This window comes from Neltuma alba, unplaced genomic scaffold, assembly GCF_004799145.2.
Source record: "Neltuma alba isolate B1F8T4 unplaced genomic scaffold, ASM479914v2 tig00006604_pilon, whole genome shotgun sequence".
In the NCBI taxonomy this organism is placed as follows: Eukaryota; Viridiplantae; Streptophyta; class Magnoliopsida; order Fabales; family Fabaceae; genus Neltuma; species Neltuma alba.
Genome location: NW_021634510.1, coordinates 105,421 through 128,221, shown reverse-complemented (window position 1 = coordinate 128,221; position 22,801 = coordinate 105,421). Strand labels below are relative to the sequence as shown.

The window sequence follows — 22,801 nt, the reverse complement described above, 5'->3', positions numbered from 1 at the left end:
GATCAAGTTCCATAATGGCAGCATTCAGAAGCGGTGTGTGTTATGTTTTGTGGAAGCCAGTGAGTGAGAGTGAGGTGAAAAATTTATGGCAACATGTTTGTAGGAGAAGAGAACAACCTGAGACTGAGACTGACTTCTTTAATAATGACGTGGACGAGGATCATAATAATCAGCAGGATAATAAATTATTAGTAGTACGACATCACCCTCACAATCACAATCAGAATCAGCATCCCCATCCTCATCCTCATCGGGATGAGGGTTCTTCTCCTCTTGGTGCTTCAAAAGGCAAAAGTCCCATAGTAGAAAACGGCATTGATCACTTTTTGAATCATGTCGAACAGAATCGTTCGAACAAAAAACGACGGGTCGTCTGGTCCCCTGATCTCCATCAGCGTTTTGTTAGGGTGGTGAATCACCTGGGTCAGGAAAGTACGTATGCATCTTCTTCCTTTCTCCTTTCTTAATTTGTTACTTTAATTTTTATTATATCCATTCATTCACTGACTTCGATTCTGCGCACATACTAGTCAATTTTCCTTGATTCTTAATTTGCAATCTACCTCTCAATATAAACAAGTAAATTATTATACTCTAGTGTTAGGAGTCTCCAATAGAATTGCTTCTTCAAGTTAGTTACGAGGTCTTTTTGTTTGACTTTTTTTGACATATTTCTGTTAAGAATTGGTCAAACCTCTTTCAGAAATCAGATACTCGTATTATTTTGTTTCACTTTCTTTGATATGACTCTTAAGATTTATTTAAATCTTTTTTTTTTTCGTCTATGCCATTATTTTGTTAATTGTATCTCTCATCTCTCCTTTAACAAGGGAGAAGGGATCGGAGATAAGAGAGTTTGTTAGACAAGTTTTTTTTTAAAAAATAATTTTCTTAATAATGTAAAATATTAAATGACATGAACACAATTTTCTTAAAAGGAATTAAATACCTAAAACTACAAGTGACAGCGTTACGTTATTTTGCAAAAGCAATAAGATTTATCTATATATCGTTCACATTATTTCAATCCTTATGAACTGTTTGATGACCCGATCAATTCTAGTCAGTTGTGACTAATTATTCCCCCAAAAAAAGAGGCCGAACAAAAACACTGGTTTTGTTTTTTATAACCAAAAACACTAATTTTAACACCAGAATTTTTTATTTATTATATTTTTGTGGATAGTACTAACTTATGATTTGATTTTACAATTTATTTCTTCTTATATATCTTATATAACAAGTAAATATTATTATCTCTTTTTGTATCGAGCATAATGACATCATGTTATTCTTGTAACCGACTGATGAGATAAACTATAGTTATCATTATAGTGCATGCAATGCGACATCATTCTGTTGTGCTTCGCAAGAATGTTAATATTTTTATCAGTATGTGTAGTCGATAACTGAAAATCGGGGTAAAATGATATTTTTAAACGTTTTTATTATTTGTACATGTTTTGAGCTTTTATTAATTATAATTATGAATGTGAACATAGTTTTTTTCTTTTTTCTCACTTGCATCTCAGAGGCGGTGCCAAAAGCGATTCTTGAATTGATGAATGTGCCTTTTCTGACGAGAGAAAATATTGCGAGCCACTTACAGGTTGCCTGGCATTAACATATTCCTTAATTAACATTTAAACATGCTTGTTTGTCTTCATTATTTATTTAATGACGGTGGTTTCTTGCTCTAAATGGTTAATGCTTTCAGAAATATAGAATCTACCTAAAGAGGGAGGAGGAAAAGCAGAAGCTACGTTATCAGAAACATATGAATGCGATGATCAGTGCCAACCAAATCCCTCCATCCGGCCATGGAGAAACCAGCTATGGAAGAATATTTGGCAGTAATAATAATAATGAAGCTCTGGCCCAAATTTCTGCTCAGCGACTCGCAGCAGCTCTTCACCCTGACATGTTGATTTTTCAACCTCCTCCTCCTCATCAGCAAAACCCTAATTGTCCCCACCTTCTAGAACCTTCCAGGAATAATTCTCAGTCCCTTGATGTTGCCATGGAAGATGCTGTCCTCTGGTCCCAAGCTCACGATGTTCACCACTCCCTCCAAACGCAGCCCCATAATTATCACCTTGTCCGCCAGCAAATGCAGATGCAGATGCAGATGCAGCAGCAACCTGAACAAAACAGCAGTTTTGGTATGATGGTTTAATCACAATCATAGTTATATGTCAGGAAGAAGTATAACTTTTCAATCTCTAATCCTTCTTTTATATACATGGATTTAATCCCTGAACTTTGACTCAATCCTTATAATCAAGAAATTATAGGATTCAGTTATTTCAAGTGTACTGTTAAGAAAAACTAGAAGGATTATTAACTCTCTCTGAGTTAAAAAAAAAATTGGAGTAAATTGTTTCAAGTTGAAGTTTTAGGAATCGAAACAATAGTGGGGGGAAAGCTCAAGAACCAAAAGTTTTATTTTTAATTATTTTTCCTTCAATTGTAATGCTGTATTTAATGATTCTAATCTCTAATTAATTCTTCGTGGAATTATAAAATTCAGTTCCTGCAGTTCCATTGGCAATGGTACCTTCATCTCTTCCGGGAAATGGGACAAACAATATGCAGCAGCTAGATCAAAACCTAGTTTCTCGTTCTTCCTATGGAGGCAATATGCAGCAATTTGATCAAAACCAAGTTTCGTGCATAACTTCTTATGGAAGCAATATGCAGCAGCAACAGATAACTCAAAACCTGGTTTCTGGTGTGCAGCAGATAGATCAAAACCCATCTTCAGGTTCCTCCTACGGCGGCAGTATGCAGCAACTTGATAAAACCCTAGGTTCTTCCCATGGAGGCAATATGCAGCAACTTGATCCAAACCTAGGCTCAGGTTCTCCTTATGGAAGCAATATGCAGCAGCAACTTGATCAAACCCTAGCTTCAAGAGGGAATAATGTGCAGCAACTTGATCATGCCATGGCTTCGGGTTCTCCCCATGGAGGAAATATGCAGCATCTTGATCAAGCTCTAGCTTCAGGTTCTTCCCATGGAGGAAATATGCAGCAACAACAGATAACTCAAAACCGGGTTTCTGGCATGCAACGGATAGATCAAAACCTCGGTTCAGGTTCTTCCCATGGAGGCAATATGCGGCAGATAACTCAAAACCAGGTTTCTGGCATGCAACAGATAGATCAAAACCTAGGTTCAGGTTCTTCCCATGGAGGCAATATGCAGCAGATAGGTCAAAGCCAGGTTTCTGGCATGCAACAGATAGATCAAAACCTTGGTTCAGGTTGTCCCCATGGAGGCAATATGCAGCAACAACAGATAACTCAAAACCAGGTTTCTGGCATGCAACAGATAGATCAAAACCTAGGTTCATCAGGTTCTCCTCATGGAGGCAATATGCAACAATTTGATCAAACCCTAGCTTCAAGATCTTCCCATGGAGGCAATATGCAGCTTGTTCAAAACCTTGCTTCAGGTTCTTCCCATGGAAACAATATGCAACAGCAACAGTTTGATCAGAACTTGGCTTCAGGTTCTTGTCAAGTTACTGGTACTAGAGGTGATGGAACCATCAAGCCAGAAGCAATACTTGCTAGGGATCCTGATGATGAATTCGGAGGTAATCCTGATGATCAGTTCCATCAATTGATTGCCGAACCTGATGTGAATGAGGCTAATCTTGACTTCCTTGGTGATATCCCATTTGACGGCCTCCACATCAACCGCGAAAATAAGGCACCTGGACCCTCTACATTTGCACCTGGGATCGCTTGTTTTGCAGAAAGGAAGCTAGACCAATAGTGAACGTTTACCTATATATATATTTTGGGATTAATTAAATGTATAATAGTTAGAGTTCTCTCCTATGTATTTGCAGCAACTTTTTAATTTTTTCCCCCTTGTTTATGGCTATACGTTTTCATGGGATTTTTTGTTCTTATGGCGAATGTTGAATATTTTGGTTCAAATATTTTAAGATTCTGGATTTTCATTATTGATGATAAAGACTTGTTGGCAAAAATAATAAAAATGACTTGGTACGCAATCACCCATCAAATAAATAATACTACCCCCTGTACTTATTCTATTTATAAAGTATTTTCAACATATTTTACACAGATCATGAAAAATCTTAAACTGTATTAACTCTAAATCAAAATATAATCACTTTTCAACTTTGCAAATAACAATATGCACTATTCGATCCTTATTATGAGGATCAAATAACTAATTTACAGATAATGAGCAATTAGTTAAAATTAGTTTAAAATAATAAATAAGTTAGAAATATAACTTTGTTTCCAAATATGTCCTTAAAATAAAGGGAAAATTACACTCAGGTTCCACAGAGCACAATTAATATAAAAAAGGTCCCTCGAAATCCCGAAATGATTCTGAAGTCCCCAGGGACCTGTGTGTAATTAATTCTAATTGTGAAATTACGTAGTTACCCCTGTTAATTTGAACTTATTTACAATCTCAACAGTGGCTGTTAACAACCCGAGAAGAGGTGGTTAACAACCTCAACAACGCCCCTGGTATTCCACAGAATGAGTTGTCATGAGTACTGCCGAGGTTGTCAATCACGTCTTCAACAGTCACTGTTGAGATTGTAAACGAATTGCTGCAATAAAATTAGAACCTATTTACAACCTCAACAGTGGCTGTTAACAACCCGAGAATAGGTGGTTAACAACCTCAACAACGCCCCTGGCATTCCATAGAGTGAGTTGTCATGAGCACTGCCGAGGTTGTCAATCACGTCTTCTCGGGTTGTTAACAGCCACTGTTGAGATTGTAAACGAATTGCTGCAATAAAATTAACAGGGGTAAGTAGGTAATTTCACAATTAGAATTAATTACACACAGGTCTCTGGGGACTTCAGAATCATTTCGCGATTTCAAGGGACCTTTTTTATATTAATTGTGTTCTGTGGGACCTGAGTGTAATTTTCCCTAAAATAAATGAGAAAAATGATAAAAGAGAATGTTTTGAAGCTTATATATAGCACTAGGGAGAGCATACTATAATGATAAAAGACAAAATAGTACATTTATAATAAAAATTTAATGATGTGACTTAATAAGACCAATAAAATTTTCTTCTCCCTGCCTAATAAATAAAACTAAAAAAGTAGATAACTAATTTTAAAATATTAAACATTTTATTCAAATTAGTTATTTGTGACATATGTGATTTGATGGCCATAATTAAGTGAAAAACAAAAAGTTAATATCATTGGAGAATGTTCAAAACGATAAAAGAAAAAAAAAGAGGATTTGGTACGTACTCACCCATCAAATAAATAATATAGAGAGCATTGAAAAAATAAAATCAAGAAAGGAAAAGAAAAGAGGGACACCATCCAGTATAAGATAAATTGAACAAACAAACTTGGAGTTCAGAAAAGAAATACAGATTTTTGCATTCTTCCACTATCCCTGTACTGGGATATACATTTTTTTTTAAAGCCATACTTGATATTCAGAATAAAATTTAATAAATTTTTTTAAATATTTATGTCTTGATAAAAATAATTTTTAAAACCTTTGTTATCATCTTATCATAGCAATAAAAATATGATAGATATTGCAAATACCAATTTTTTAAGAAAGGAATTCCTCTACACGTTTTTGTCTTGAATAACCATTCTCTAAAGAACTTATAATTATTTTATTATTTTAAATAATTTATTTATATTTATTAACTAATATTAATTGGTATTAATTATATATATAGTATTTTACTCTAATATGTAGATCTCAACTTCTAATTTTTATTCTTTTTGAACTTGTAATATGGATGTTTGATATATATGACTTCAAAAAGCTTATTTGAAACAATAAAAATTGCAAAAATAATCTTTCTATTAATCTTTTATAAAACTCTGATGGGATTTGCTTCTATGGGGCTCTTCTTGTTCTTGTGCTCTTCGATATATGTGGTTAATGTGCTAAATACTTGTACAAAATTTTCTTGAAAAAATTTCATGTTTAAAGGAGCAAGAAGATAAAGGCAAGCAAAAAACTTCCAGAAATGAGAGTTCAAACGTTGGCAAAAGGGACAAAAAGAAGAGGAAGAAGAAGAAATGACAGTTCAAACCGCAGACAAAACCAACAATATATTAGAATCAAGCCATAAATGCTTTAGAAATCATACCTACATTAAACAGAAAATGAAATTTCAGAAGGACGACAGAAAAATCAATATATATTTGAGTTTTTGTGAAGTAATTAACTCACCTGGAAAATGCAATGACGACCTCATGGACGACATCGAAGGGCTATGGAACTCCACAACTGCACGAATAATTGATTTTAACAGTGTGATGAACTGTCATCTTGAGAGAGAGAGATATATATATATTTGTATTTTATAGTGTATAGCAAATTCAAATAAAATAATATCAAACTTATCGTATAAATATAATAAGCAATATTTTGGAATAATTCAAAGAGTTCTAAAATCTGGTACTATACGTTAAAATTATCTCAAGTCCTATAATTATTGAACTCCCAGATATGATTTAGCGAGATTATGAAAAGTCTCTTACTTCATCAACTTCACAAAACTTACCCAATTATTATAAATAAAATAGAATTCGAAAAAGAATATTGACTACAACTTTTGCAATGCTTTGTAGAATAAATGCTTAAAATGACATCATTTGCATATTTTTTAAATCGGTATATATTGATTCGAAGATTAATTTTGAATTGTTACAAAGATAATCTAAAATGAAATAACAATAGATTGTTATTATGAGATAAGGATGGTAACAATTGAAATCCAAGTGTTTTACATCGAACAAAAATAGTTGATTTGTTGAACAATTATAATTTAACATCCATTTTATTATTAGTATCATTTTTAGAGATAGCTACAAATATATAGAGGGAAAAAAAACAATATAAACTTTTCATTTGATTCCTATTAAATCTACAAAGCATTGATATTTCAAATAAGTAAATATACTTGTTGGTAAAAATAAAAAGTAAATATACTTGTATCAGATCTAACTGTCAACACATAAAACTCTGTCCAATAAGTAAATTACTTGCATCCAATCAGAACTGTCAATGTAAAACCCTGTCAAATGTTTCAGATACCTTATCTCTTCTAAGGTCTTTCGTCATCAATATCTTCCCTAAATCTTTTTTTTTTTTAATAACCTTTAGGGCCACATGGTTTCAAACTCTTTTTCGTGATCCTATTATCAAGTATTTGAATAACCGACTAATTCGAATTATGGCTTTGCAATGCATGTCTTCTCTAAATCTGCATAAGCCTAGCTATGATGATGAACGGTACAAGCTTGAGACTGCAGTTTGGTAGCTTGATGAAGATGGTTTATTCTCTCCCATCTCATCGTTTTTCAAATTTGAAAATGGACTTGCTTCCTAATCAAATACTATATTATTCTCCGTTCAAAATTCCCATACTTTCTGGTTATAGAGTACAACATAGAGTGTGATAGGTTCTCTTCATAGTCATCTATTTCAATTATAAGAGCGTAGTTTCATGCTACTATAGGGCTCTATATAGGCAGGGCTTTCTATGGAAGGTAGTATAGGAGAACCTGAAAAAAGATTTTCTACGTCTGGCTACAACTTTACCTTCGCATTATCATGGTTTGTCCAAAATTTTATTAACACAAGGGTTAACTCTTATGGTGATATGTCTGTCCTATATATGTATGTGTAATGCGCACACACGCCTATATAATATTTCGGCCTCATGCTCTTTTGACAGTATCAAGAGTGAAAAGCATGGATGGACTTAAGATCTTTATTCATAATAGCAACTACATTTTAAATCCAAGCAACGATAGTGTTTTCTATATATAAATAGACTTTCCGGAATCTATAGTCAGCAGAAGGTTCATGTTCTTCTTCAAAGCGTGCATATGTTGAAATTAAGGTAAAACATCTTAATTAACTCCATTTTAAATGTGCGTTTGGTAGCTTTTGATTTTGTTCAACAGAGGCTCAGATGCTTTTGTTGGTTGCAACTTGATTAGCAAAACCTCTTTAATTCATGTGAATTATTGTTTTTGAATCCATCCTTTGGGCTTCAACTTGATGGGCATCCATGTTCCTGCAAGATCTGATTGCTGTTAATTTCAAATGCCCTTCCCATTGCATGGAGAGAATATATCTGCATTAGTTTTTAGCTCAATAATGTTATTGTTAACAAGAAAGAACAAAGGTTTTATCAATTTTACCACTCTAAATAGATTTCAAGCTTAATCAAGGGGTATAATATAAATCATCTTAAACCATGTTGGGTTGGGTTCATACAAGCTTGTGAATTTATTAAGGACGTCTTTGTATAGTAAGCTTCAAGCCATTAGCCATTGAAAGAATAGTCATCATGCGATATTTGACAGTGTGACCAGCCACCAATTGGAATCTGTAAAATCTGCACAGAATTGCAAGCGCCATTCTCATCTGCAAGTAAGCTGAATCCTTCCCCAGACATATCCTTGGCCCTGCCTGCATATATATTATCCCATCATTAATTCAAATCCAAATTCAAATTCACTCATCTTTGATCAAATTAACTAACCTGAAAGGCAGTGAATTTGAAAGGAGATTCATGTACTAGAAGACCATCTTTGAACCACCTCTCAGGTCTGAAGGAGGAAGCATCAGTACCCCAATTATACTCCATCCTTCCCATTGAGTATGGAACATAAGTCACCATCCCTCCTGCTTTTATTCTTGTTCCATCTGGTAACACATCATCCTCCAATACTCCCTTTGGGTCCTACAAAATAACGTGGCTATATAATTTCATGATTGAGATCTTTATGGTTTTTCTTAAAATATCTTATAATGAAATTTAGAATAACATACCTGAGGAACTGCTGGATACAGTCTAAGTGTTTCTGTTATGACTGCATGCAAATAAGGCAGCTTCTCTAATGAATCTTTTGTCAATAGCTCAGAAAATTGGTGTATTCTTGTGTTGAATGATTCAGGATCTTCAGTGTCACAATGAAGCAATGAAACATTGCGTAGTTTTGCTTGATCCTCCTCAAAAGTTTTGAGCTCTGAGTAAAGCTTCTCAGCAACATGATCATGTGTCATGGTCATATATATGGCCCATGACAGAGTCGTCGCTGTTGTGTCTCGACCAGCAATCACAAAGTTCAACACCACATCTCTCAGATTCTTCTCTGTTGCATCAGTTCCCTCTCCCAATTCTATGAACCTTGATAGAATATCGTGTTTAATCTGAGTTTTGATCGAAGAAAGTGATGATTAATTAATTTCTATAGTTGTAAATTGCATCTATTTTGCAATTTTCAGAAACCAGACACATGAAGACAAAGTAGAAACAGAACATGATACTAAAATCTCTATTAATATGGATGTTAGACTCAGAAACATATGATAAATTTGTAATTGAATTTGCTGTTAGTAAGCAAGCACCTTATGATGCAGGCCATTGTTCTTGGCTTCTTCTATCTCAGCCTTTCTTCTTCGAATGACTGAGTAAGTGAAATCATCAATGATCTTAATGCTTCGGTCAAGCTGTGCTTCAGAGCCTATGTTTAGGAACTTCTTGATTTTCCAGAACGGATCAATGAATCTAAGTGTGACGATGATGTTTGCAGCATCAAAGGCTTGAGCAAAAAGATTGTCTGGTAAATTGGGAGCCAGGCTTCCTATTTCAACACCAAATCCCACCTTGCATATGGAGTCTAAAGTCATCCTCATCAGTAACTCCTAAAATGTCAAAACTCAAGTTTCATCAATAATCACTTCTTTTTTGTGCTAGGTTCCATATATGAAGTATCTATAGTGTAAGTTTGTTGTTTTGGTTCTGTTCTCTCCAGATCCATATATATATATATATATATATGATTTGACCCGGAGACAATCCGGGCCCACTATATATACCTGCATGTCGACTTGTTGATCGAGGAAAGAAGCAGAGGAGAGAATGGAAGAGAGCTTGAGGCTGTAGTCTCTGAAAACTTTGGTACTGAACTCTCTTAAATTCTTGGAAGCAAACTCCAAGCTGGCAGTCTTCCTTTGTTTCCTCCAAAGCTCACCATCTGAATTGAATATGCCATCTCCAAGCAGCACTTCCATATATGAATGGTACACTTCCCCCTTCACACATCATTCAAATCAAAACCATTATCGTCCAAAATTATAATCTGAATATATGTAACTTAGTCAAAACCAAAATTATAATATTTTATGTTCAAATGGAGATTATAATACCTTAGGATAGTTGTTGAAGTTGGTCTTAAGGACATGTTCAACATTGGCAGGATCAGCAATGTAAGTATAGGTTGTGAAAGGCATAGGAACCACCACAGTTTTAGAGTGAGACAAGTAAGTGACAAGCCAATCATGCATCCTCTCATAGTTCATCAGTTGTTCTATTGCAGCTCCCAGAACTGGCCATGTCTTTGGCCCTTTCTTCTTCCTCTGGCTCCATCTGTGCATCACTATCCATGTCGTCACTGTCATCATCACTAACCCTAACCCTCCCATGCTCAATAACCCTTCCTTTATGGCAGAAACTACAGTCTGGTTACATTCTTTGTCCATTTCACAAGGAAAAATGTTTATGCCACAGAAAAGAAAATATGTTTTGCTTTGTTGATTAATTTGTTACTTTGTGATATAAATAATATGAGATTCTTGAGTTGGTTAAAATGTTGGTGAAGGTATAGTTAGGCGAAGAGTTTTTGGGTTGTTTTTGGCAAATAGCTTAACTATCACCATCTTGAAGTGGGTTAGAATTTAAGAGTTAAGAAATGTTTCATTCATTCTGTGTTCTTCACCTACCATACTCTTTGGAAAAACTAAGAATAAACATAAAGTGAATTTCTCATTCCTTCTTAGAATTTTACTGAAATCACATCAACCTTCTGTCTACTTTCAAATATGCAAAATTTTCTACTTAAAAAAATTATATGAACCTCTGCTCTTTCAACTGATTGAATAATGATGATTGATTCTTTATTTGATTTTCTTTTCCCTTGGGAAAACTAATTTTTTGGGCCTATCATACCAAATAATTAAAGGACCGATTCACTTTTGGTTGAGATCCAACTCCAATCAATATTCTAAAAAAAATAAATAAAAGAAAGATGATCCTTCCAATAAACTCATACATGAACAGAGAAGTTTATGAAGTTACACGGAAAGAATTAGCTAATAATGGCTCCACAACTCAAGTTGACTCAAGTGCGTGTGAATTATTTGAGCAAGACCAATTAAATTTAAGGAGTCAGCCAAGGTAATTAATGGCGGCTTATATGTCAAAGCAAGTTAATGATTTTTCTTTTTCTGCTCATAGGTATCTTCTTATTGAAGATAATCTTATTTGAAGTACTGTCGGGTACTAAATATAGATACCTCTTCTAGTAGGAATTCGAATTTTAGTTCCCTACATTGTAAGAGATTAACCCTTTTTACTAGATCCAATTCCTGTTGGTTAAAGCATGTTAGTGGTGATTTCATGAAGTAATGATATGAGGATGGACTAAGAAGAGATTTGGGTTGGAATAATGGAAAGGGCCGAGAAAATAATCAAAGGGTTTTGAAGAAGAGTGGTAGTGACAAAGGATTCCATGAACTTGGTCATGTCTTCCCTCTCATATAATACCATCATTCTTCTTCCTCTTGGGAATTTCCTTCTATTATTCTTCTTTTTCTGTAATTTATTTCCTTTACCAATTATTGTGTCTTTCCTTCTTGTTATACTATGGTTGTTGAAGGATTGATATTCTTTAATGTAACTATTATGAGATTTCCATTAATTGAATTATTTTCATTATCTTATCTGATAAAAAAAAGTAATTTTCCTTGGCTTATTGTTGACATAATTGACGAGTGAAGTGACTTACTTATCCAGGTCACCTCTTTATTTTGGGTTCGAAACCGTTGAAATTAACTTAATATCATATTTTGATCCAAATCCTGAAACCCTCGAGGGCGTATGTGGGTGATCCCAACTCAAAAGTCACCATTGGAAGAGGCAACATATTGTTAATATTGTCAACCTCTCCATATTGGGATAGGCAAATTAAAATAATTATTCAAATAATTGTTAAGTGATCTTAAAGGTGCGATTGATATAAGGGAAATGGAGGAGACGGAAGAAAGAAAATTTTTTAATAAACTCGATTTAAAAAATTATAAAAGTGGGGTTAAAAGTTTTTGATTAATTTTTATTACTCTTTTATATTACTTATTTTCTTTATTAAAATTTTAAAACCCCACTTTTTTAATTTTCTAAATAAAACTCATTAAAATTTTCCTTCCTTTTCCCTCTCATTTATTTCTTTCATACCAAATAGTACCTAATGCTAAAGAAGGTGTACATTTTGATTAAAACAAAAGGTCAGCAATGTAATTTAACAATCAACTAATAATTAGGCGGTATTTGGTTTTCACAGAAAGTATTTTTTAAAAACATTTTTAGTAAGTCAGGATAAAATTCTTTTTATATATTTATTTTATATATCATAAAATTATTTTTAAAATTACTATTTGGTTGTATTCAAACATCCCGTTAAATGTAAAAAGAAAATTAAAACTAGAAAAGAAGGTTTGTACAAACAAAAACTGAAGATGATGATTATCAATTATATTGATCATGATTATGGAAGAAACTTCTTGATTTTACACAGAAATCCAATCTGTTATCTCCAAGGATCTCGCTCCCATGTGGCATAAGAGAAGAGGGTTATGATAAAATAACTGCATTATTTTATTATACCGAAGACAAAAAGCATATATTGATTCATTATTTTACTTCTTTCTTCACCGTGGGGGGAAAAACAGCGCAATAATTCAAACACGTGGCAGTGATTAGACGGGAGTTATATTCCAATTTTAAGAGTCGCTTTGACGAATTAATATTTTAATTTTTCTTTCTTTAGATCTATATTATAGAGTATACACTGTAAAATATACTAATATAGTATTATATTTTTTTCGAAAAGTCATATCCCTATTAAGGGAAAAAAAACCATACCTGTCTGTCTACATTTGACTAAGGCTTTAAATATTGTAGCTTGCACCGTTGAAGTAGGAAATTCTTTACAGTTGGAGTTTCGTGATCATATTGATGTGAGATTTTTAAACTCGTTTTTTCAAACAAAAAATGATTTTAAAACTTACTATTTATGTGACCAAAAGCTCATACAACTTTCATATTTAATTATTATAAATAATTGCATCTAGGTTTATTTACTTCTGTATTGTGTAAACTTATTTAAATTAAATCCCCATGATAAAATCTTGGCTTGAATAATTATCCTAATTGTCTAAACAGCTGTACCTTTTTTGAATTAGACTATGATGTTATTGGCGTTTCTGTTTTAAAAATAGTGGCACCTAACGTCCAAAATGTTGGCATTATAGCATTTAAATCGTGTATCCAGGGGGAAAAAAAACATGTTTCTCGAGTGAACAGGGGAAAAAAACATTTTAATTATGGTTTCCTTCATAGTACATGAAAAATTATTACTTTCGATCTTTGTTATAAGATTTAGTTCACTAAACTTAAAAAATTAAAAAAATATTAAATTACTTAAATATATTATATGTTATATGATATATTTAAAATACTTGTGTATAACCTTCGATTATTTATATAAGAATTAGTTTGATTTTTAATTTGGTTCTAATATAAAATTTTGATTTAGTTTGTCTCTCTTATTCCTTCATTTTTTTTTCTAAAACAGTCCTTGTAATAGTTACACATGTTAAAGATTTTATTAAATGGTAGTTGTAACTAATACACATAATTAGCAAGAGTATTTTAGGAAAGACAATACCTATTTATTATAGATAACTAACTTAACAAACTTTTTTAATCTATTCAAATTAGTCAACTAGTTTTTATATTAAAGATCGAAGGTAGTATTAGATCATATATTAATTTATAAGTGAAACAAATTAGTTTAAAAAATAAATATAAATACTCTTAAATAATTTAGTAATTTTTTTAATTTCCTCAAATAAATCAATTGGATTTTTTTTATTAAGGATTGTAAGTAGTAATTAGTTCCCATCTCCGTCCTCTTTGTTTAATAGATTCTCTTGTAAAGTATTTTCCTTCTTTTTTTTCCTTTCTTTCGGAAGGGGGGGGGAGGCTGTAGTATAGAAAGGAAAACAAGGAAAACAATACCTGCACAGAATATCTATGTTTTCAATTATTTTGATGAAAATAGGACGATCAATATATCATAATAAGATATTGGGGAGTGTGTGTGTATATATATATATTTATATTTATGGCAATTTTTTTTAAAGTTATAAGATTTTAGGGTTAATATTTCAAGATTCATGGCCCATTTGCTATCAATGTAAGCACTTGCGGTACTATGCTGTTATTGTTATTGCTATTGGAGCAGCTTATTGTTGACTGCCATATAATTATATGTCCAAAAACTTTAAATCTCCGAGTTTCCAGATAAAAATATTTTTCCTGATCAAGACCGTCATCTTGCAGATACTCAATTTCTGAATGAACTATTAAATTATCATATTTGCTTCGAAAAATCAATCATTCCCTATTCATATAAAAAGAATTCATACCTGTCGATATTTGACTAAAGCTTTAAAAATTCAAAAGTGCGCCTTTGAAATTAAAGCAGGCCATTTATATGGCTTCATTCTTGTTGACGGTAACGACAAAAATAATCTAAAATATTCCACAAAAGATGAATCTTTAATTTAGTTATTATTTATATGTGAAAACACATGTGTGACTTTTATATTTATTATAGATGAATATATTTAAATTATATTACTAAACTAAATTTTTTAAGTTAAAGACCATTATGTGGGCCCAAGAAAAACCAGACCATTGTAGGAAATAAAAAATCTTGGCTCCAATTATGCCACTCCCATGCATAGGGCTGGTCTACAAATAATTGTACCAAAATTGAACAATATTAGTATTTGCATAAATATTTTTTTAAAAATTATATAATACTTGTCCCCGTCAATCCTCCCTCTATCCTCCGCCATTGACCATTCCAATATTTTAAGAATAGGTATTTAGTTTTGAAATAATTTTTTAGCTTTTTAAAAATATCCATAATAATTCACTCCTGCTAATTGAGGTTGATGTTAATAACCATTACAAATTGTTCCTTAATATAAAAACTAGATAATTAATTTTAAAAAATTTAAAAATTAATTAAATCAATTATTTATCACAAACATGCGTTAGGAATATTTTGGGAATTATTGGAGGTGGCAACCCTTCCAGTTACTATGTACTACTACCTCCGGTTTTTAATATAAGACCTTGTTTGATTTTTATTTTGATTCTAAATATAAGATTCTAATCTATTTTGTCTATCATATTTATGTATTTTTTTCCAATGTAGTCCTTCTAACAATGGTGATTCTAACTAATAAATACACTTGATTAGCAAGGACATTTTAAAAAAAATAACACAAATTTATTATAAATAACTAACTTAATTTTTTTTTCTTAATCTCTTTAAATTAGTCAATTAGTATTTATAATTAGAATCAGAGCTAGGTAGTATTTTATTTTCCTTCGATCATTAATCACTCACAAGGCTTTCTTTGACTTCGGGATACAAAAAACAGATACAGAAAAAAGAAAAGTCTTCCTTTGTTTTTCTTTTCTTCTTTTTTTTTTTTTGGTGCTATCATAGGCAATAATTCTACGGAGGCACTGTTTCTTCCGTGGAGAACTGTGCCCAGGCTAATTTTTCTGAAAAAATAAATAGAACTTTTTTATTTTTAAATATAAAATCTATTTTATAATATAATTTGTATTATAAAATGAGTATTATATGTAGCAGAGGAGAAAAAATATAAAACAGCGTCATGCATCATGTGCATTTATTAGTATGACTTTGACAGTTTATATCACCCGCCAACCTTCTATATTTGTCTTCCACTAAAGCGGGAATCCGACCGAAACCACATTGGCACAAACGAAGAAAACAAGAAATTTGAACCCATGAGCCTCCCCTCTTGAGGCCTGGGTTTTGATCATCATCTTCTTCTTCTCTCATCGTTGTTCTCTCAGTCACTCATCTTTAATAGAGCTTCAAATTAATGGGGGAAGTAGAAGATTTTGCAGCGACCCAGATGAGGAAAGCAGTGGAGAAGCTTGGTTCTTCTGCTGAGGTGACCGGTCTATACATTTCTCACACGATGCATATTATGCGAGTGTTGAATCTCCGAAAATCATTGTTTTATGGCTAGAAGACTTTTGATTTTGCAGATGTATGAAGGTCCAACACTGATGAGGTTCTTGATTGCAAGATCAATGGACCCAAATAAAGCCGCCAAGATGTTTGTTCAGTGGCAGAAGTGGAGGGCTTCAATGGTGCCTAATGGGTTCATTTCAGAATCTGAAATAGCTGATGAATTAGCTGCAAGAAAGGTCCTTTTGCAGGGTTTGTCTCAGGATAAATACCCTTTGTTGATTGTTCAAGCCTGCAAGCATTTTCCTTCCAAGGATCAGCCTCAATTCAAGAGTAATTTTCTCTCCTCTCATATACAAAACAAACAAAAAAAGGGTTAAACTACTTTATAATTTTGCTCAAGTTTCAATTTGATCCTTGTAGTAAATGAAGTTTATGACTTAATACTTTTAGTTTTGACGTTTTTTAATTTGATTTTGGTCTTTAAACCTCCGCTGATGCTTTAGATATGCACAGCTCATGCCAACTCATTTCTGTCACTCTAGATAGGTGGGATCACATGCCACATTTATGAGTGGATTTCACTCCAACACCTGTTCTTATCCCTTTTCAATCCATGGATTATGTATATTTGGAGTACTAATATAGCATATCATATATGGGGATCACATTAAAAAAAAAAAAATTAACCACACAGATTGATAGAGGTTTAAAACAGGGACTAAATTGAAATTATATATTTAGAGACCCAATTACAAATTTTTAATCTGCATGGACCAAATTGAAAATTGAGTTCTAACAAAATAATTTAAGAATTAAAAAGGCTATAATTCTTTTGTCTGTTTTGAAAAGTATGATTCTAGTGTCATCAGTTCAAAGATGCCTCTTTTATATGAGCCATCAGACCGGACAATTATGCACGAGAGAAATCTTCCAAATTAAAAGTCAATGGTCAAGTGGATACAATTGGATTACTTATCTTGACTTGCTCTGTTTTTCTGGTTCTACAACTACCTTGGAATTTCATTATGAAACGATTCATCTAGATGAGTTTATCAGTATGAATATCACCATACAGTTTAGCCACCACAATAATCATGCTGTTATTAGCATCTGTCAAATGTTTGTGTCTGATCTTTATCTACTTGCACCAGACTTTTCTTGCTGGAGAACCATAAATGTAAGTCAGTACAATTCTCCTGACTTCAAGTGGTCCTCAAGGTTCCACTATTAGTACAAATAGTTGAGCCCAGCCTATTTATCTTGCCCTCTGGAATATATATCTGTGTTTTAACTTTTAATCTATGCCAGATTATTCTAATACTTCAGCGCTTATTGAGGACATCATTTTTGTTAATTATTAGAGTTAGTAAAAGTCCTATGCAGCAATTTAGACTTTGAAATGGATCCCAAGCCTGCACAAGGCCTTGATGGGGAGAGATTTAGAAATATAGGCGGGACCCACCTAAGTGGGCCCCTTTCCTTTCTCTATTTCCCCCCTACGGCACCATTCAATACTTATCTTTGTCATCAAGCTGGATAAGTCTAAGCTGCTTCCTTCACCACATCCCTTTGCTTCCTTATCTGATCTTCTCCATTCAAAATAACCACAACCATTAAGGTTAACATAGTTTCAATAAGAAGAATTGAGTAATTTCAAAATGTTTTTTTGTTTCTTTCATATTGTTTTTTTATTGAAAAGATCACTATTAAGGGTGTGTTTGGAATAGCGGTGGTAGAAGTAATTTTTTTTCAATCTGACTTTTACAGAAATCAGATTGAGTAAAAGTCAGATAGTGTAATGTGATTTATGTTTAGATTGAGTTTTGTAAAAAAAATTCAGTTTGAGAAGCTGAAACTTGTTTGGATAGTTAATAGAAAAGTAAGTTTGAATATAAAATAAATAAAAGAGATATGAACATTATTAAATAATAATGTGATAATTTTAAGAAAAATATTTAAATTATAAGGGTAAAGGTGTATTTTTAGTCCTAATTTTATTTTCCAGGTGTACCCAACATTTTTATATTTTAGTGGTGTAATTTTACCTATAGCAATTTTTTTTTTGTATATAATTTTACCTATAAACTTTTTTTTAATGCAATGTTGCTTGTGATTTTTTTTTTTCCAGCGTCCGATTTGGTTGATCTATTCTCATGGTCTTATTTTAAAAGCTATCTATTCTCATGGTTTTATTTTTTCTCTCCATAGTGGGTCATGTGAAACGGTAAAAGCAATAAATTTTAGCTTTTGAGATATTGTGGCTTTTGCACCATAAGCCCATTTTGATGTATCGTGAATTCAAATATTAATTTAAGCCTCATCGTGCTTTTTTCTCCTTCAATGCATGGTACCACCTTCAGAACGCTCTACCAAACACACCCTAAATCTATTATCACGTTGTGTTTTCACCCCCGGGGGGAATAATTAATACTTGATGATTTGATTCCATTAGCACCCACACTTTTTCCCCCCTTGTTGCCAATCAACCACCTTATTTTGAAATTCTAATTTACAATTTACTTATGCCTTTCCACCCCTCCCTCCTTTTCTTCATCGTATGATCCAAACAGAAGTTATTGCAAATGACTGAATTTTTCTGCTGTGATTTTTATGAGAACTCAACTACTTAGCCAAATGTTTTAACTTGTCTGTTGGTGCAGAATATGTTGTTCATTTGCTTGACAAGTCAATCGCAAGGTATGTCGTAACTGTACCATTGGTACATTGATTTGCCTATCATCTCTGAGAAATAACTGTTGTGCTGCTTGCGATGAACCTATTGATCACTAATTCAGTAGCATTTTCACATACCAGTTTCAGATGTCAAAATCATAGTAACCACTAAAGGAAACAGTACTCTTGAATTTTAAAATCAAATATAAGATCTCTTTGAACTCTGGACCAGAAAGAAAATATGAAGAACCACCTCTATGTGTAAACTAGAAAAACTCACAAATAAGTCCACTGCAAGAGGAGACTTTCTCGCTTCAACAATCTTTACAAACTAGCATTTGGCTGAAAGAAACCTGCAAGTGGCTTCTATTTATAGCCACTAAGTAATTCGTGTATTCAGACTTGTTTTTGAGTGAATGAATGCCTGTTGCCTCCCTCTCTCTCTCTCTCCCCTTCCCCCACGTTTTGCCTTTATTCCCCGTCTTTGTTCTGTTCTTCATCTATTTCCCCTCCTCCCTCTGTTTCTATCTCTCTCTCTCATATACCTTTGTTTGCATCTATGCAACTGTGTGTGTGTGAGTGGGTGTTGCATCAAACAGTCATCGACTATTGAGAGACTTATAGTTAATTATTTCACTGGTTTTCAGTGCTGTAAAAGGAAGGGAGATAGGAAATGAAAAGTTGATTGCAGTTGTTGATCTGAAGAATCTCATGTATAAAAACATTGATGCACGAGGGTTCATCACTGGTTTTCAATTCTTACAGGTGACTTTCTTCGTTTTCTTACTTGTAACATTAACTGTCACTCATGATAGCAAATGGCCGTTGATTTGTACTTTCTCTTCAAGCATTATATTCTGTAACTGTTCTCGTCCACATCATGCATTTTATCATTGAGAGGTACAGGTTGCACAGATACTTGCATTGTCGCTCGGCTTACATGAAACATGAAATTAATTTAATCTGAAAATTATATGAACACAAAAATTATAGTTGTTTACTTGACTTTGTTAATTATATTCGAAATTTGGCAAATTCACTAAGTTCTATGACCTGATTATTTTATTTACTTAGCACTGATGATGCTTTCTCTGTGATAACAAATAAATTGCTCCAGAATCAGTTCATATCAGATCGCGTTAATAACCCAAGAAATATTTAAGTAGACTAGAGTGAGGTGGCTCTATGGTGAAGAACCTTAATTTAACCATCGTCCAGTTTCAACTTCCAAACTTCTTATGCCTCTCTTGACCTATAAGCATTAACAGTTTCATTCTTTTTTTTCTACTTTCAAAATTTCCTGCTTTTCTTTGCAGATTTTCCTCTCTTCTTTCCTTCAGTATTGAATTTTGTGTGACCCACCAAATACAGATAACCTACATTGGTCACAAGTTTGTAATATGAAGTTTAGTCAGTGCTGGAAATGAGTTCATCCATATACAGAAACTTTAGACTAAAAATTAATAAGTAAATTAAAAAAATAAGGAAAATTGAAACTTTTAACCCTACAGGATATCTTTGACTGGAGTTTCCCTTGTGCTAGTTTGCATGATTATGCATTCATTATAGTTATCGTTCAAATCTGTTCATCATTTCATTGTTCATCGAATATTTGGATGAAAATTTGTCAGCACTGTGAAGCCCATCTAACTTACCCTAAGTTTTGCACCAGTTAACGCATCAAATCGAATCTCATTTATTGTGTTTCTTTTAATTGAATTGCAGGCTTACTACCCTGAACGTCTAGCAAAGCTCTATGTTATACATATGCCTCAGTTTTTTGTGAGTGTATGGAAGCTAATTTGTCGTTTCCTAGAGAAGGCAACTCTAGAAAAGGTAATATCAACTGTCCAATGTTTAAAATTGATAGGGTGCTGAAAGTATAGGAATGAAATCATTCATGCTTGTCTAAGAACCATATATACATTAAGAAAACTACAGTTTACCCCTGAACTAAGTTATAAAATCCATGCTTGCTTGCTTCTTCAACAATCTTCATGGCATTTGATTGAGGTGAAAATGCAAATATATGATGTCATTGGAGGATCACTTTGCCTATTGCAGTTAATTTTAATTAGAAGTTAACGTTCTCATTTTAGTCCAAAGTTCTTGGATGAGGATGAATGAAGCTGAAGTATGGTCTAAATTCAGACCAAATAAGGATTTGAATGGGACAGTTCCCTCAGTTCAGGATTGGAAGTCTCAATGCTGATACTGAGAAGTTCAAAACAGTTTATATGTACATTTCAGTTAGAAATGAACATGCCTCAAAATAGCGAGTTGAAATGCAGTTTTCCCTTAAACTTGGTAGGCATGCCCATTTGAGCATGACCTTGAAGTTGAACATTTATCAATTCATGTTACCGCTCAATAGAAACATTACAAGGAGATGTTACTCTTCACAGATATAAAAAAGCATTGATGGAATAATTTGTGGGGGTGATTGCAGATAGTAGTTGTGGGTAATGAAGAGGAGAGAAGACAGTTTATAAAGGACGTTGGAGAAGAGGTTCTACCAGAAGAGTACGGTGGAAGAGCAAGGCTTATAGCTGTCCAAGATGCTGTCTTGCCGCCGCTGCAGAATGGAACACATTGATTTCAAGGTGCTGTCATGGCGATTACATATGGAGGATTACATTTCAAAGCTTATAGAGGCAGGCATATATATGGTGCTTATATAATCTACCAACAAGTCTTCAATAACTTACCGCTGGCAAACTGGAACACTTGTTTTAGAAGTAGATAATGATGAAAAATGAATACAGGTTTAAGAAATACTGGGAATTAATGTTTTAATTATATTGTTAACTTTGCACAAAGCCATATCAATGGTTATGATTAACGAGCTGTTGCTCCTTTTACCCTTTGTCTCTGCATTAAATAAAATTGACCTTAACACACCAATCTTGCTAGGAGAGTTTTAAAGAGTTTTATGAGAAGAGATCTTACTTAGATCTGACAAAACTCCAGTATAATATGATAATTCTGCATTCTAATGTAATAGCACTAGATAATTGTATTTAAAAAAATAGCCTTAATTCCATGTACTTCCACATGATTCAGTGTGTTTTTTAAACATAGTTTGGGACAAAAAAACCAACAATTATAGGGGGGGGGGGGAGAAAATATTAAATTCTTCCAAAATAATTGAAATGTTTAATTATAAGTGGTGGATCTGACAGGTGACAACCCTTTATTAGGCTTTAGGCTCTTGTCAAATAATTTAGCTCTGCTCTGTCTACTGCTGTAGCCATGGGTCCATCGTCCCAAAATTCCTGTCTTTGAACCACCCAGTCAACCACACACACAAACACACGTGTTATGCACAGTGACATGTGATTAACGGTCATTTAAATCCGGCTTCATAATCATAACAAAGTATTTAATTACTTAATCCTTTTGTAAATCTGATTAAATCTTTACCCAGCATCTTAAAAGAGATTAGTCTCCATTACGAGTAAATCATACTTATGATGTTTCGAGAAGAGAGAGAGGGAGAGAGATGAAAGATAAGAATTTGGGACAGAAGAGACCAAAACTAAACAGTAATATGTCAAAGGAAATTCTAAGCACTTTTTCCACGCATGTCAGGGAAGCAAATTGTACAAAAAGTGAAGTTCATCCAAGCAAGAAAAAAAAAACACTCATAGATTGGGTAAAATTAAATCATGTCTAATTTATCTGAGGTTAAATTGCCAGCAGATTTCGTGAATTTTGACTTGTTGATGGATACATATTTATGGTTTAAAGCTTCGTATGGATATTTTTAACTTTGATTTTTTCACATAATTTCTTACCATCAATTAATTTATCATTCAACTACTAAATCAAAATTTATGTTATGATGGTTATAACTACATAATCCATATATATATTGTTTAAACATAAGTATCCTTCTCTTGGAGACAATTCTATTATTCGAAATACTAGCAGGTATAAAATATGGGCAACTTTCTCAGCGGGTGTTC

At 33.0% G+C, this 22,801-nt stretch overlaps 2 protein-coding genes across 3 annotated transcripts; one reads left to right on the top strand and one right to left on the bottom strand.

Moving 5' to 3' along the window:
- Positions 1–21,433, top strand: LOC114750669 (CRAL-TRIO domain-containing protein YKL091C-like). 2 transcript variants are annotated; one of them, XM_028939265.1, is made up of 7 exons: positions 1–6; positions 16,056–16,137; positions 16,235–16,490; positions 18,821–18,857; positions 19,481–19,598; positions 20,559–20,669; positions 21,283–21,433. In XM_028939265.1, exons 2-7 carry the CDS (start codon positions 16,066–16,068, stop codon positions 21,427–21,429), a joined length of 741 nt encoding a protein of 246 aa, XP_028795098.1. In that variant the 5' UTR covers positions 1–6; positions 16,056–16,065; the 3' UTR covers positions 21,430–21,433. The 2 variants fall into 2 exon arrangements, with proteins under 2 accessions (XP_028795098.1, XP_028795097.1); XM_028939264.1 differs by lacking the exon at positions 1–6 and having other exon boundaries at positions 15,919–16,137.
- LOC114750666 (cytochrome P450 704B1-like) lies at positions 8,299–10,554 on the bottom strand. Its single transcript, XM_028939261.1, has 6 exons — positions 10,222–10,554; positions 9,892–10,107; positions 9,421–9,717; positions 8,842–9,222; positions 8,552–8,752; positions 8,299–8,478 (listed from the first exon to the last, which is right to left on the bottom strand). Exons 1-6 carry the CDS (start codon positions 10,552–10,554, stop codon positions 8,299–8,301), a joined length of 1,608 nt encoding a protein of 535 aa, XP_028795094.1.
- Positions 21,434–22,801: the final 1,368 nt, after the last annotated feature.

Excerpts from the sequence above, each read along its gene's own strand:
- LOC114750666 (XM_028939261.1), bottom strand. The coding sequence starts at position 10,554 with ATGGACAAAGAATGTAACCAGACTGTAGTTTCTGCCATAAAGGAAGGG. Across the intron at positions 9,718-9,891 it reads ATCAACAAGTCGACATGCAG|GAGTTACTGATGAGGATGAC; the intron begins GTATATATAGTG and ends TTGACATTTTAG. Across the intron at positions 8,479-8,551 it reads TCAAATTCACTGCCTTTCAG|GCAGGGCCAAGGATATGTCT; the intron begins GTTAGTTAATTT and ends ATATATATGCAG.
- LOC114750669 (XM_028939265.1), top strand. The coding sequence starts at position 16,066 with ATGGGGGAAGTAGAAGATTTTGCAGCGACCCAGATGAGGAAAGCAGTG. Across the intron at positions 18,858-19,480 it reads CTTGACAAGTCAATCGCAAG|TGCTGTAAAAGGAAGGGAGA; the intron begins GTATGTCGTAAC and ends ACTGGTTTTCAG. Across the intron at positions 20,670-21,282 it reads AGAAGGCAACTCTAGAAAAG|ATAGTAGTTGTGGGTAATGA; the intron begins GTAATATCAACT and ends GGGTGATTGCAG.